At 34.3% G+C, this 14921-nt stretch overlaps 1 protein-coding gene across 1 annotated transcript in view; it reads left to right on the plus strand.

Moving 5' to 3' along the window:
* The window catches only part of ROBO2 (roundabout guidance receptor 2), a 604209-nt gene that overhangs the window by 550156 nt on the left and 39132 nt on the right, over positions 1-14921 (plus strand). Inside the window, exon 23 of the mRNA XM_090275911.1 lies at positions 3718-3874. Coding sequence (XP_090132037.1) covers positions 3718-3874 — 157 coding nt within the window. The remainder of the gene's footprint in view (positions 1-3717; positions 3875-14921) is intronic.

Below are 14921 nucleotides of genomic sequence, written 5' to 3' on the forward strand. Positions count from 1 at the left end.
TTCAATTCAATTGAGTTTAATATTATAGAGTTTGTTTTATTCTTATAATCATGAGTGTATTTCCTAAGGCTTAAATTTAGGATCAAACTGCCCTAAGTATATCTAAGCATATTATAAGATTTTCTTAATATGTGCATGGTTATGAAACCAATTTAATGTAAATACAGTAATAAAGAAAATTGGACATTTCAGAATTGAGTGAGTTTCTCATCCTTCTTGAAGCACTTTTATATTTTATTCAATACATAAGTTACAAGCACTTCTGTTAACTATCCAACCATTAAAGAAATATAAAAAAATATAAAAGCAAACTCAACTCTTTCAAAAATCATCTGCATCATAATTATATATATAATATATACATATATAGCATAATAGCAACATCAATAACTAAATCTTTTTATACAGCAATATTTTTTAAAAGAGGTTATAAGTTTACTTTGAAAATAAGCTGTTTCCATAATTTTCTTTACATAGCAGTCATTTGTTCAGCATAAATAAATGTGAATCCAAATATTTACATTTTACATTGAAGGGAGATGGGTCAAATATGTTTGCAAGTCATCAAAATATGTTTTTCCAAAATGTAATACAGGCAGTTCTCACTGTAAAATGCTTGAGAATCTTTGGTTGCAATTAACAACAGCACACTGTGGCTCACTTAGCTCCTGGTTTAGATCTCAGATAGAGAATGTAATTCCCTTAGCTTGTAACATATGCCCACCAATATGCTAAGAGCCCACCTGTATTAGCTTGTTGCTATAAGAAGACAAAGCATATTGATTGATAGTCCTACCAAGACTGTCTACAATAGGAGAGCAGAAATTTTCCCCTAAAGGGGGAATATGGACATTGGATGGAAAGCCCCTATAATGTTTCTTGATGAATCAGCTCTGCTTACACAATACACTTTTAAATCTGTTGTTTGGAAAATCGATAATGGCTTTCTTGACCTTGGGTAAGGACTTCAACAGAGTTGGGTTTAGAGCTCCAGAAATAGTAATTTCCACAAAAGCTCCTGCACTTTAAAATGTTTTTTCTTACTGAGTGAATATGGGCCACGTAACACTCAGAAAGCATCTCTACTTTCTCATTTATAAAATGAAGATATGAGAACTTGCTTATTTGTGTCACTCATTTCTGGTGGTGAACATGTAACATTTATAAAAGTGCTATGAAAAGTGTAAATAGCATTGCACACACATAAATAGAAGGAATAAAGGAGGTGCAACTAGGGAAAAGCTATGAAGAACGCATGTCCCAACCCATTCCTCTTCTAATTGTTGAAATATAGTTCTGATACAACAGAAAAATCCAGTCCTCATTTGTGATTTGGGTGGGTTATCAGGAAATAAGCTATTAAGGCCCATCTATCTTAAACAGAAAAGTTAAAGACATGGATTCAGACAAATGTATCAATCAGGCTATTTCTGAGATACTCTTTGGAGTTGGAGGAATTGCGTGTAACAAAGGCTGTAAAAATGGGTAGAACCAAGCTTGCTCTGAGACAGAGGCAATGGAAAAAAGTAGTAATTATTGGCATTTGGGGGGGCATTCTCTACCATTGAGCCCTTTACATGCATTATCTCTTGAAATCCTCAAAATACTCTGAAGAAATAGAAACTGTATATCTGCTTTACATGTGTAGAAATTGAGGTGGTGTCTATTGATCAAATTGTCAAGTAATTGAGAAACTCGTCTAAACCCAGAGACCAAGCTTTTATCCTTGAAACAGAAGATACCAGAAGATACCTGCTCTTCTTGCTCTAGAAACCTGCTATTTTATCAAAGATAAAACAACACACTAGTGCTGGTTAGGATGCGGAGAAAGGGAAACCCTTCTGCACTATTGGTGGGAATGTAGACTGGTGCAGCCACTGTGGAAAGCAGTATGGAAACACCTCAAAAAATTAAAAGTGGATCTGCCTTTTGACACAGCGATCCTACTTCTGGGAATATATCCGAAAGACGCAAAACACTAATTTGAAAGAACATAAGCACCCCTATGTTCATTGCAGTATTATTTACCATCACCATGTAATTGCAGCAGCCCAAGTGTCCATCATTAGATGAGTGGATAAAACAACTATGGGATATTTACACAATGGAATACTACTCAGCTATAAAAGAGGAGAAAATTTTACCCTTCGTGACAGTATGCATGGCCCTGGAAAACATTATGCTAAGAGAAATAAGCCAGTCAGAGGAAGACAAGTGCCATATGATTTCACTCATATGTGGAATCTAATGAACAAACTGAACTAACAAGCAAAACAGAGACAGACTCATAGATGGCATGATGACGGCTAGTGCTAGGGAGGTGGTGTTAGGGGGTGGAGGGATTGAGCAAAAAAGAAAAAGGACTCATGGACACGGACAACAGTGTGGTGATTGCTGTGGGGAGAGGGTATAAGGGGACTAAATGGTAATGGAAAAAACGCACAATAAAGATTAAATCAAAAGAAAAAGGAAAGGAAAGGTGAAAGCACTTTGCAGGGATGCTATTTACATAGACATTATATGTGCATATTACCTAGAAAACAGGCATAATTCTATGCTTCACAATAGTGTATGTGTCCAGTTTCATAGTTTCATCACTCTGTGGCACTCAAGTTATTATTAAATTACATAATTTTCTGAATTGCCTGATGGAGATTAGTAATTAGAAAAAAGGAGCTGAAGTAGACTTCTAGTGATATCTCTATTGATAGATAACCCTGAGACAAATATTTGATTATTACAATTTTTAGTTCCAGAAAGGAGAAATATTATACAAGGAGTCAATACAATTTTAGTGGGAGTGGTGGAAGTTCCTTAGGTTGCCCTTCATCATCCTTTGTCATTCTGCTCAAAAACTATTCTTTCCTGCATCCAACTGTGGTCCATTTAGAAAGAAACTATAAATTCAGTTTTGGAAGAGTGAAAAGTTTGGTTGGCACTATACAAATGATAAATTTTATTTTACATTTTATTATACTCTTAAAATTCCAGATATGGCCTATGTGTGCTGTGTCACTTTCTGCTCATGTTTGGTGCATGAAGTCATTTGTATTACAATAGTACTGAAACTGATTACTGCATTTCCATTCATTCTCCTTCCTTTTTGGAATGCTAGGAAATATTATGCTTATAACATCTGGGAGCTACTCTCACTATATGCAAAAATAATCCTGTTGTTGTTTAGTTAAAAATTCTATTAAACATATTAGTGTGAAAGATTTACAACTTATCCTCCAGTGTAGTTGATTGATTTTCATCAGTTCCTTTTGAGAGAAAATTATTATTCTCCTGGATTAATTAAATTGAGTAAATTTTAACGGAAAAGTTTAGCCTGTATCCTTAGACAGTGCATTTTACACTGAGAGATTATGCAGAAGAGCATTATATACACACTAAAATCTGACATTTGAAAGAATTTGTTATGGCCCATTTTTTTTTGTCTGACAATGAAAACATGGAGACAGCATATGTGAATAATTCAATAATAGTGCTTTTTCTACAGCAGCTATGTTTTGGGTTTATTCAGCTGTGCAGTTAATACATCGGGAATGAAACAATGTCATTTTGATTACATCATTTCATTGTTTATAGCTTTTAACAACTATAACTTACTGATTCTGATGTGCTGAAAACATAACTACATCTTTCCATCTGATGTACTTTGTTCTTTCCGATATTTGGTATGTCTGAATAAATGCATTATTATATTACTTTCAGGTGGGAAAGGTGGAAAAAAGAAGAAAAATAAAAACTCTTCTAAACCACAGAAAAACAATGGATCGACCTGGGCCAATATACCACTACCTCCACCCCCAGTCCAGCCTCTTCCCGGTACAGAGCTGGAACACTATGCAGTGGGACAGCAAGAAAATGGGTAACAGTGTTTTACATACTAACATAACGCCCAGGGCTGTGCTCCCCTCTCTGTTGTGCACGTTTGTCTTTATCTTGTGTCCTCGTACTGTTTTTCCTGCCCCCTTCCCAGCCTTTTCGCTGCTTCTCCCCCCTTTCATTGTTTGCACCATCTATATATTTTTATCCAATAAATACAACACAGCACATACTGAGGACCTAGAATCCTTAGCTGTCAAGTGCCTTCGATTGTCTGCAATCATGATAATGCAACCTCCATTTATAATATTGCTTGTTAGTTTGAAAGCAAGTACCCACAGCTCTGCGAATTAAAGAGCCACTCCTGAGAAGGGCTGAAAAGGGAATGAAAATAACCTTCTTCATCGTCCCTCGCAGGTCTCTATTGACTTGATGTCTGGCCATAGCAGGGTGCCCACTGTTGAGCTCCATCACAATGGGGTAATTGTAGGGAGCTGGTCAGTCGGTAGAACTCTAATCATCAGCTTTGATGGGAATTTAGGGGCTTGAACAATAAAACAGGTTCAAGCCAATGCACACTCTGTGACAAAACCTTTTTAAGTTAGAAAATTTCCTTTGAGGGCCTTTAAGTATGACCAGTGCCCCTATTCTTTCCCAAACACCTCACAAGAGCTACCATAGTTTTGTTCTGTTAGTTGTAGTGTTAATTGATTTTAAAACAGAAAGACGTTGATACAATTTTACTCTCTAATCCAAAAACAAATAAAATAGCAAGTCAAAAGAAACACACTCAGTCTATTTTAATTTTTGTTTTTTTTTAATAATGGTAACTGCTCTGTTTTCCTCTCGGTTTCCAAGGTCACCATTGCTTTAGAATAAAACTGAAAAATACAGAAGACAGGTTTTTTTCCTGTTTTTCTTTTTTTAGATGTTTTTAGATATTAAAATAATAATATTAAACCTTTAATGAGACATTAAAATTCGGTCTATTTGAATAATGGTCTGTTGTCTGTATCATTTCCCATAAATATCACATGTATATGCTTACGTACTTTTTCTCCATATTCTTTTCTTTTTACATAACTTCTGTCTTTGAAATCACCAGATTAATTTTTCCATCAAAAGACCTTATTTGTCTTTCCTTCAAGTTAGATAATACATAGATGTATGTACTACATATGCATTATGCATATTTCTATGTTTTTCTCTATATCTTTCTTACCCTCCAAAGGGCTTCATTTGCTTCTATGGAATTATAGTTCATATATATATGTGTGTGTGTGTGTGTGTATATATATGTGTATATATGTATGTATATCATTATCATTTTACTTAAAAAATAAGTTCACACTTAAAATAAAAAATTAAGAGCACACCTCATTTCTTTGACTTAAAAAATAAAAGCCCTCTGCATATGATCTAATGTAATTCATACTGGAAATATACATGTGTCAATGTTACATGGATCCTGGGAAAAGAAAACCAGAAATGTATTCCACAACAAAGAATTATTACAGGGTTTTGAAATCTTCACTGTAAAGACGGTACTCAGAAAAGCGGAAAATTGAACTTGTAAAGTGGGCAGAGAAAGTAGTACTGTTAAATATTTATAAACATGAAGTTTTGAATTCAGATCACATAATTGTAGATAATTTGGGATCTTTTATTTTCTTTTTATGCTAAGTCTACTTTAAAAATACCTATTACCAATTGAGATAAAACTAATTCATTCCAAATAATTGCCAAACTTCTCAATTTTGTTCCCCAGAAATAAAATTTGAAATTTTCATTTGAAAATTGAAATAATACATGTTGGTTCAGACACAAATTATTTTCAGAGCATCATGATATAAAATTATTTGTACCTATTTTGCGAGTGCAGATCATTTTAATATTCAGCCAGAATGTATTATATTAGAAATTCTTTTTTACTAAAATATCTCTAAATATCTATTTTATATTTTAGATAAGGAAATAAATATATTTGTTGATTATATATATTCAAAATCTTCATGGCATTTAGTTTTAATTACCTTTGAGTTATTTGTCTTAATTATCTAGTATTTCCTGAAAAAATACATCACTTAACAAAAATAGTAGTTGTCTTAACCTATTAGTAAATTCACAGCAAAATTTAATTTTTGTATTCTTTAGACTCAGTTTTTTAAAGATTAATACTTTAAAGTTCTTATTACAGTTGTTTGTAATAAAAACACATTGAAGTCAATGTGATCAGAATAAATTAAAATGAGTAGATTCTGGAAGGCTCTGTCCATTTCCTTGTATAGTCTTTATATTTTTGTGTTTTCTTATGTGAAACTTTTTAATACTGAATAGCAAAGATGTTTATTTATACTGATGTTATAAATTGAATATTTTGCAGAAGAGATCTTCTATAAAATTGTTTCTATGCCTTGATTTGAAACTTGTGCAGATTTAAGATTTTCTTTAAATACAAACAAAAAATTTAGAAGTCACCATTTTGTTTTTAATAAATTTTATTTTTAGCAATCAGGGATTTTTTAATTGGACTTCTTATGGTGATATATTGTTTTTGTTGTTCTTAACATATCATAATACAGACCTTATTTAACACATTTTTTTCAAGTACATAAAAAGTACGAAGTGCAGTGTTTGAAAGAAAAGCCACAGAAATGAAAGAAATATACAAAATTAATAAAAAAGGTCTTATTCCTGATCTAGAGAGCTCACAGGAGTGGAAGGCAGACCAGAAACCACACAACACAGAAATTATTTTGTATGACTAGTCCTAAAGGAACAATGTATATACAATAATAATTTGCATACAGACAGGGATATTCAAGTACATCATGTAAGGCTGGAGCAATCCTACAGAAGATGAGTTTTGAGGTGAATCTTGAATTATTTATTTATAAAAGTAGAGTCCAGAGTTGGGTGGTTTTTGCATTCCAGGCTCAGAGTCAAAGCAAAAGGGACAAAGAAAGTGGGAAATAGTCCCTAACATAAAGTAACCTATGCGCCAGGATAGATTGTTAACCAATGACTACAAAGACAAAAAATTATTAATGTTACCACTTGCTGTGCAGATGAAAAGAAAATTTCTAGCCAAAGGCAAAAAATAAAAATTAAATTAAAAAGGAGGAAATAAAGAAAGTACATAATAGCCATTTGGTACTTTCCACTATTCCTTGGACACCTCGCTATATTGTAGTTAAGGTTATTTGCCTTTTCTTTATTTTTCATTATTCTTTATTGCATTCTAATTACTTGTCTGTATATTTCCCCCACTGGTAGCTACTGTGTGAGGTTTTTTGAGTTTGAAGCATGCATGGAGTAGGAGATAATCTGAGAAAGCATCTTGAGGACAGATCTGAAACCTTGTATGTGATACAGGAATTCTGATCTTCACATATAGATGAGGCAATGGAGGACATGAGGCTGGGGCATAATGAAGGGTATATTGCAGCATAATGACTAATATTATGAAAATGATAAAAGAATTAAGGCAATCACAGTGGAATGAAAGGACAGGGATAGATTTTGTAGCTACACCTACCCAAGAATAATCAAGATCTTGAAAAGATTGTGCCTTGTTTTTTATTACAATGTTTAACATGATTTCTAAGAACTTAGATATCTATTATCAATTTTTCCCAACTCTTTCCTGGATATACCCCCCCCATACTAAATATCAAAATTATCAAATAATTGTACAAATGGAAAATGTATTTAATTTTTAATTTGTGTCATAGCCACAATAGTAGATATTCTTTCTTATCAATATGTCTCTCTCAACTTGACAAAGATGTGTCAAATATATTCAGGTATTCTTTTTGCAATAAACATAATATATTTTTAATATAATCATGTGATGCTAGGAAGAATGTACTAGGAGTTCAATAGAAAACTGATGCTCTTAACTGCATTTAGAAATTGGCAAGCTTTTGTGGGTGTTGAACTTTATTGTACTGTTATTAGTAATTTGGTATTTGTGTTTGGCCTTTAACAAGTTAGTTCACATGCAACATTGATTTGTTGTCATCTTTCTCATTATTAATGGGCAAGACAGGCAATATGATGCCTCACACTTCACTAACAGTAAGTCAGAGAACAAAAGCTTCTTTGGAAAAAGGTTGCCCAAAAGAACTTCCGTTGGGCATTAGAAACATTTTCATAGTCTTTCGGATATTACTGTTGAAATTTCATCAGTCAACTGAGATACATATTTGTAAATGTGAAGAAAATGCTAAAAATAGGTCTACACTTTTCATCACACTTATAGAGACATCTGCTTCTTTCTTGCCCTTCTTCAGAAACTGCACGAAATCTAAGTATTTGTTGTTCTAAAATGTATTAAGACAGGAATACCTCAGAGATGAACAGTTACTTATCCCCATCTTACAGTTGGCACCAGGTCCTAAATTTCTTTCATCTATTCTCTTATGTTCTCCTAGTATTTCTTTTATTCCCTCTGTCTCTATTTTTCACTTCTTCACAAGCCATTGACTGACATGAATCCATGGACTTCTGTCATCTTTGCTTATGTTCCAAAGGGGTACAGAGTTTGCTCACTCCTGTTGTAGATTACCTTTGTAGAAGAGACTTGAATAATCAATGAAAAAGAGCCATTCTAGTTAAGTGAAATAGCTATTGAAATACTTTTTGGTCATGTAATATAAAAAATAGAGACATTTATTATAGAAGATACAAGATACAAGAAACATTGTACATAAGACAATGATACCTCAGTCCCCTTCAAAGCAGGCATCTTGGGACCTCACACGGTTCTCCCAATTGCCGTTAGCTACCCCATCATATTATCCAGAATCTCATCAATGGTCTGAAATCTCTTCCCTTTCAAAGGTGATTTTAGTTTTGGGAAAAGTCAGAAGTCGCAGGGACCAAATCTGGGCTTTAGCAGAGCTGAGTCACCTGGGTGATTTGATGTTTCACAAAAAAAAAAAAAAAAAAAAAAAAAAAAGCACAAAACATGTTGCATGAGCGGGTGTATTGTTGTGATGAAGCTGCCAATCATCAGCTGCCCATAGATGTGGCCTTCTGAATCATATGAATAGTTTCCATGGAGGTGTTCAAGCTTAATGCAAAATTTGATGCAGATCCGTTGTTCTATTCGCTCAGTCATTTTGAATGTGATGGCTTCACAGTACACGTGCTCACCCAGTGGCACCTCCCATCCCCAATGACTAGTACAGTGAAGTCATTATTGTTCATGCATGTGCATTCCAGTCCACTCTCCTTGGATGGCATGTTACATTGATGTCATCAGGCAAACAATTATTGTTAAATTAATGGCTGGACTTTCTCTGGACAAACGTTTTGTACATAATTTAAAGTCAAATAAATAAGAGAAGAAACCTAAGCATTTTTATTAATGGAGCAATTTATGTTTTTTTTTTATTTTAAATCAATAAATATGCTAATCACTTACTATTTTTTAAGATGTCAAGTATGGCCAAACAGGAATAATGTGATATCATAACTTTAATGTTGCTTCAATCTACTTGAGGAAAATATACTAATAACATGTGAAAAGTTAAAGCTAAAATAAGTTAGACAATAGTTAAACAATCCAATGTTGGATGTGGCATAAAACAATAAATAATCAATTTTCAAGTAAATGTGCAAAAATATTGTCAATGCAAGTTTAGAAGGGTTGTATATCAATGGTATTTGGTCTCATGAGGGAAATCATTGTAAAATATATAGGACTTAGCCTATAGCTTGAGGGATTTTTAAGCTTAAAATAGATGAAATAAGAGGAGTGCAGTTTATTTGAAATAACTTGAATTCTTGAGACTAATGCACCAAGATTGGAAAGTACAAACAGAGAAGAAAACAAACCAATTTATTTTCAACAGGAGACTTATTGAAAAACTGAAGAAAAAAATCTGAAAAGGTAGGTTGAGACTTAAACATTTAATGGATAGAAGAGTGAGGAACAGTGAATATTTTATTCAAAAAGTTCTAATTTTTTATAGACCAATCTTTATGTGATGTACAGGATTGATTAGAGGATTGGAAAAACTAAAAGCAAGAAATCCAAATATAACAGTAGGTTACAAACATTTTAATCAGCAAAATCTTCAAATGAAATCTGATCTCCAACATATAAAACAGGAAGCATGGCTTTGTTCTAGAGCAATGTGTTTTCTCAGTCAGGTTGGTATTTATGTTGTCAGTTAATGAGAATACAACCTTAACCATTGGTACTTCCTAGTACAGATTTCTTTTTTTTTTTTTTTTTTTTTTTTTTTTTTTTTTGTAGTCCCATTTGTTTATTCTTTCCTTTATTTCCCTTGCCTTAGGAGATATATCAGTGAAAATGTTGCTACGTGGGATATCTGAAATTTTCCTGCCTATTTTTTCCTCTAGGACTTTTATGGTATCACGGCTTACATTTAAGTCTTTGATCCATTTTGAGTTTATTCTGGTGTATGGTGTAAGTTGGTGGTCTAGTTTCATTTTTTTGCATGTCCCTGTCCAGTTCTCCCAACACCATTTGTTGAAGAGGCTCTTTTCACTCCATTTGATGTTCTTTCCCCCTTTGTCAAATATTAGTTGACCATATGAACCTGGGTTTATTTCTGGGCTCTCTATTCTGTTCCATTGATCTATATGTCTGTTTTTATGCCAGTACCAGACTGTTTTGATTACCGTGGCCTTGTAGTATAGTTTGATATCAGGTATTGTGATTCCTCCTACTGTGTTCTTCTTCCTCAAAATTGCTGTGGCTATTCGGGCTCTTTTTTGGTTCCATATAAATTTTTGAAGTATTTGTTCTAGGTCTGTGAAATATGTTGCTGGTATTTTAATAGGGATTGCATTGAATCTATAAATTGCTTTGGGTAGTATGGACATTTTAATGATGTTGATTCTTCCCATCCATGAGCATGGTATATGCTTCCATTTATTTGTATCTTCTTTAATTTCTTTCTTCAATGTTATGTAGTTTTCTGAGTACAGGTCTTTTACCTCCTTGGTTAAGTTTATTCCTAGGTATTTTATTTTTCTTGTTGCTATGGTAAATTGAATTTTTCTTTCAGTTTCTATCTCTGAGTTTTTATTGTTGGTGTATAAAAATGCCTTTGATTTCTTAATATTGACTTTGTATCCTGCTATTTTGCCGAATTCACTTATTAGGTCGAGTAGTTTTTTTGTGGAGTCTATAGGGTTTTCTATGTACACTATCATGTCATCTGCAAATAATGACAGTTTTACTTCCTCTTTTCCAATTTGGATGCCTTTTATTTCTCTTTCTTGTCTGATTGCGGTGGCTAGAACTTCCAAGACTATGTTGAATAGGAGTGGGGAGAGTGGACATCCTTGTCTTGTTCCTGACCTCAGGGGGAATGCTCTCAGTTTTTGCCCATTGAGTATGATGTTGGCTTCAGGTTTCTCATATATGGCCTTTATTATGTTGAGGTATGCTCCCTCTATTCCCATTTTGCTGAGAGTTTTTATCATAAATGGGTGTTGTACTTTATCAAATGCTTTTTCTGCATCTATTGATATTATCATGTGGTTTTTGTCTTTCATTTTGTTTATGTGGTGTATTACGTTTATTGATTTACGAATGTTAAACCATCCTTGCATCCCTGGGATGAATCCTACTTGATCGTGGTGTATGATCTTTCTAATGTGTTGCTGGATCCGGTTTGCCAATATTTTGTTGAGGATTTTAGCATCTATGTTCATCAGCGATATTGGCCTGTAGTTTTCTTTCTTTGTTGTGTCTTGACCTGGTTTTGGAATTAGGGTTATACTGGCTTCATAGAATGAGTTTGGCAGTCTTCCCTCTTCTTGTATCTTTTGGAATAGTCTGAGAAGGATAGGAGTTAGTTCTTTCCTAAATGTTTTGTAGAATTCACTTGTGAAGCCATCCGGTCCAGGGCTTTTGTGTGCTGGGAGTTTTTTGATTACTGCTTCAATTTCACTAGCTGTTATTGGTCTATTCAGACTTTCTGCTTCTTCTTGATTCAGTTTGGGAAGACTATAGGTTTCCAGGAATCTGTCCATTTCCTCTAGGTTGTCAAATTTCTTGCCATACAGTTGTTCATAATAATTTCTTATAATCCTTTGTATTTCTATGGTATCAGTTGTGATTTCTCCTCTTTCATTTCTGATTTTATTTATTTGGGTCCTCTCTCTTTTTTTCTTGATGAGCCTGCTTAAAGGCTTGTCAATTTTGTTTATTTTTTCAAAGAACCAGCTCCTACTTTTGTTGATCTTTTGAATTGTTAGTTTAGACTCTATGTCATTTAATTCTGCTCTGATCTTGATGATTTCCTTCCTTCTACTTGATCTGGGCTTTGCTTGTTGTTCTTCCTCTAGATCTTGTAGCTGTAGGGTTAAATTTTTTATTAGATATTCCTCTAGCTTTTTTAGGTAGGCCTGTATTGCTATGAACTTTCCTCTTAGGACTGCTTTCGCTGTATCCCATAGGTTTTGGGTTGTTGTGTGTTCATTATCATTAGTTTCCAGAAACTTTTTGATTTCTTCCTTGATGTCATTGTTAACCCATTCATTATTTAATAGCATGTTATTCATTCTCCATGAGTTTGAATGTTTTTGAGTTTTTTCCTTGAGGTTGATTTCCAATTTTAAGCCATTGTGATCTGAGAAGATGCTTGATATAATTTCAATTTTCTTGAATTTGTTAAGGCTTGTTTTGTGTCCTACCATGTGGTCTATCTTTGAAAATGTTCCATGTGCACTTGAGAAGTATGTATATTTTGCTTCTTTGGGGGGAAAACTTCTATATATATCGACTAAGTCCATTTGATCTAGAGTGTTGTTCAGTGCCTCCATATCTTTGGTGTTTCTTTGCTTCGAAGATCTGTCCATTGTTGACAATGGGGTGTTAAAGTCCCCTACTATGAGTGTGTTGTTGTCTATATCTTTCTTGGAGTCTTTCAAAAGTTTCCTTACATATTTGGGTGCTCCTAAGTTTGGTGCATATATATTTATAAGGGTTATATCTTCTTGATGGATTTTTCCCTTAAGTATTATGAAATGCCCTTCTTTGTCTCTTTTTATGGACTTTGCTGTGAAATCTGTTTTGTCTGATATAAGTATTGCTACCCCAGCTTTTTTTTCATGTCCATTTGCTTGGAATACATTTTTCTATCCCTTTACTTTCAGTCTGTGTAGATCTTTTGTTCTAAGGTGGGTCTCTTGTAGACAGCATATATGTGGGTCATTCTTTCTAATCCATTCAGCTACCCTATGTCTTTTAATTGGAGCGTTTAATCCATTTACATTTAAGGTTATTACCGATAAGTACTTATTCATTGTCATTTTTCCCCTTTGTACTCGTGTTCTTCTCTGTCTCTCTCTGTTTCTTTATCTTCTTAGAGCAGACCTTTTAGCATCTCTTGCATTGCTGGTTTGGTGGAGATGTATTCTTTTAGCCTTCTTTTGTCTTGGAAGCTCCTTATTTCACCCTCCATTTTGAATGAGAGCTTTGCTGGGTATAGTATTCTAGGTTGTAGGCCTTTGTTTTTCATTGCTTGGAATACTTTTTGCCATTCCCTTCTGGCTTGTAGTGTTTCTGCTGAGAAATCTGATGATAGCCTTATTGGGGTACCCTTGTATGTTATTAGTTGTTTTTCTCTTGCTGCTTTTAGGATCCTCTCTTTGTCTTTGAATGTTGCCATTTTAATTATGATGTGTCTTGAGGTGGGCCTGTTGGGGTTCATCTTCATTGGGACCCTCTGTGCTTCCTGGACTTCCGTGACTCTTTCTCTCGTCATGTTAGGAAAGTTTTCTGTCATTAGTTTTTCAAAGAGGTTTTCTATCCCTTGCTCTTCTTCTTCTCCTTCTGGAATTCCTATGATACGGATATTATTACGTTTCATGTTGTCCTGCAGCTGTCTTAGAACCTCTTCAGTCTTGTTCAGTCTTTTTTCATTTTGTTGCATTGTCTGGGAGTTTTTGTGTAGGTTGTCCTCCAGCTCGCTGATCCGATCTTCTGCTTCCTCTAGCCTGCTTTTAATTCCTTCTACTGTGTTCTTCAATTCCGAGATCGTATTTTTCATTTCCTCCTGGCTCTTATTGATAGCTTCTATGTCCTTTTTCATGCTCACGTAATTTTCTGTGAGTTCCTTGTAGTTTTTCTGGAGTTCTTTGAAGTTTCCGCTGAGCTCATTCAGCTTCTCCATAATGCATGTTTTAAATTCTGTATCTGATATGTTGCTCCCCTCTATTTCATTTAGCACTCTTTCTGGGGATTCTACCTTTCCTTTTGATGGGAGGTTGTTTCTCTGTCTCCCCATTTTTTTGACTCCTATTGTTTGTTCCAGATTTCTTTTTATTTGTAACATATTAAAATCTGTTTGTTTATGCTAAAATATGGATGATATTTCAAAAAAGATATTCCAATCAAGGTTTCCGAGACAGTCTTCAGTTCATAACACTTTGAGATAGAATATTGTTCAGGTAGCTACAACAATGGAGGAAAATTGAACAGCCAAGATGATATCATTCCCTGTACGAGGCCTCTCAGTAACTATCCATCACCTGCAGGCAAATTTCACAACTTTGTGTCAGAGCTGATGAAGCCCTCTGCAAGCTGGCTCATCCTCCCTCACCTCTCCTGCCTCATTGGTGGCCAACCTCCTTCATTTGCCAGCTCTTGCCTGTCAGGAGCTATTTGAATTCTCCAAATACTTCAACTTTTCTTTCTCCAGGTCACCACTTGTGGGCTTAAAATATCCTCTTTTCCTGTGGCCAGTATCATCTTGCCCAACCTTCACTCTAGTTTCAGCTTCTCTGCTCTCTGTTCCTATAGTATTCCATATCGTTGATTGTTTGCTTAATATCACTATGCTCCATTGGGTTCATTCTCTGTGAATAAATCCTGTCACCTGACACATGATTGTTGAATTCAAGGATGACATATCCTGGGTCTTTTTAATAGACTTCATTTTTTAGGTTAACAGTAAAGTTGAGCAAAAAGCACAGATTTTACTTATGCTCCCTGTCCCCACCCCCAAACATAGCCTTTGCTACTATCTATCACACCTCCCACCAAAGTGGTACATAGAAATGCTAGTTATTTTGTGTCACAAGTAAAACTTTTAGAATTA

Source organism: Furipterus horrens, unplaced genomic scaffold, assembly GCF_987537825.1.
Source record: "Furipterus horrens unplaced genomic scaffold, mFurHor1.1.pri manual_scaffold_1, whole genome shotgun sequence".
In the NCBI taxonomy this organism is placed as follows: domain Eukaryota; kingdom Metazoa; phylum Chordata; class Mammalia; order Chiroptera; family Furipteridae; genus Furipterus; species Furipterus horrens.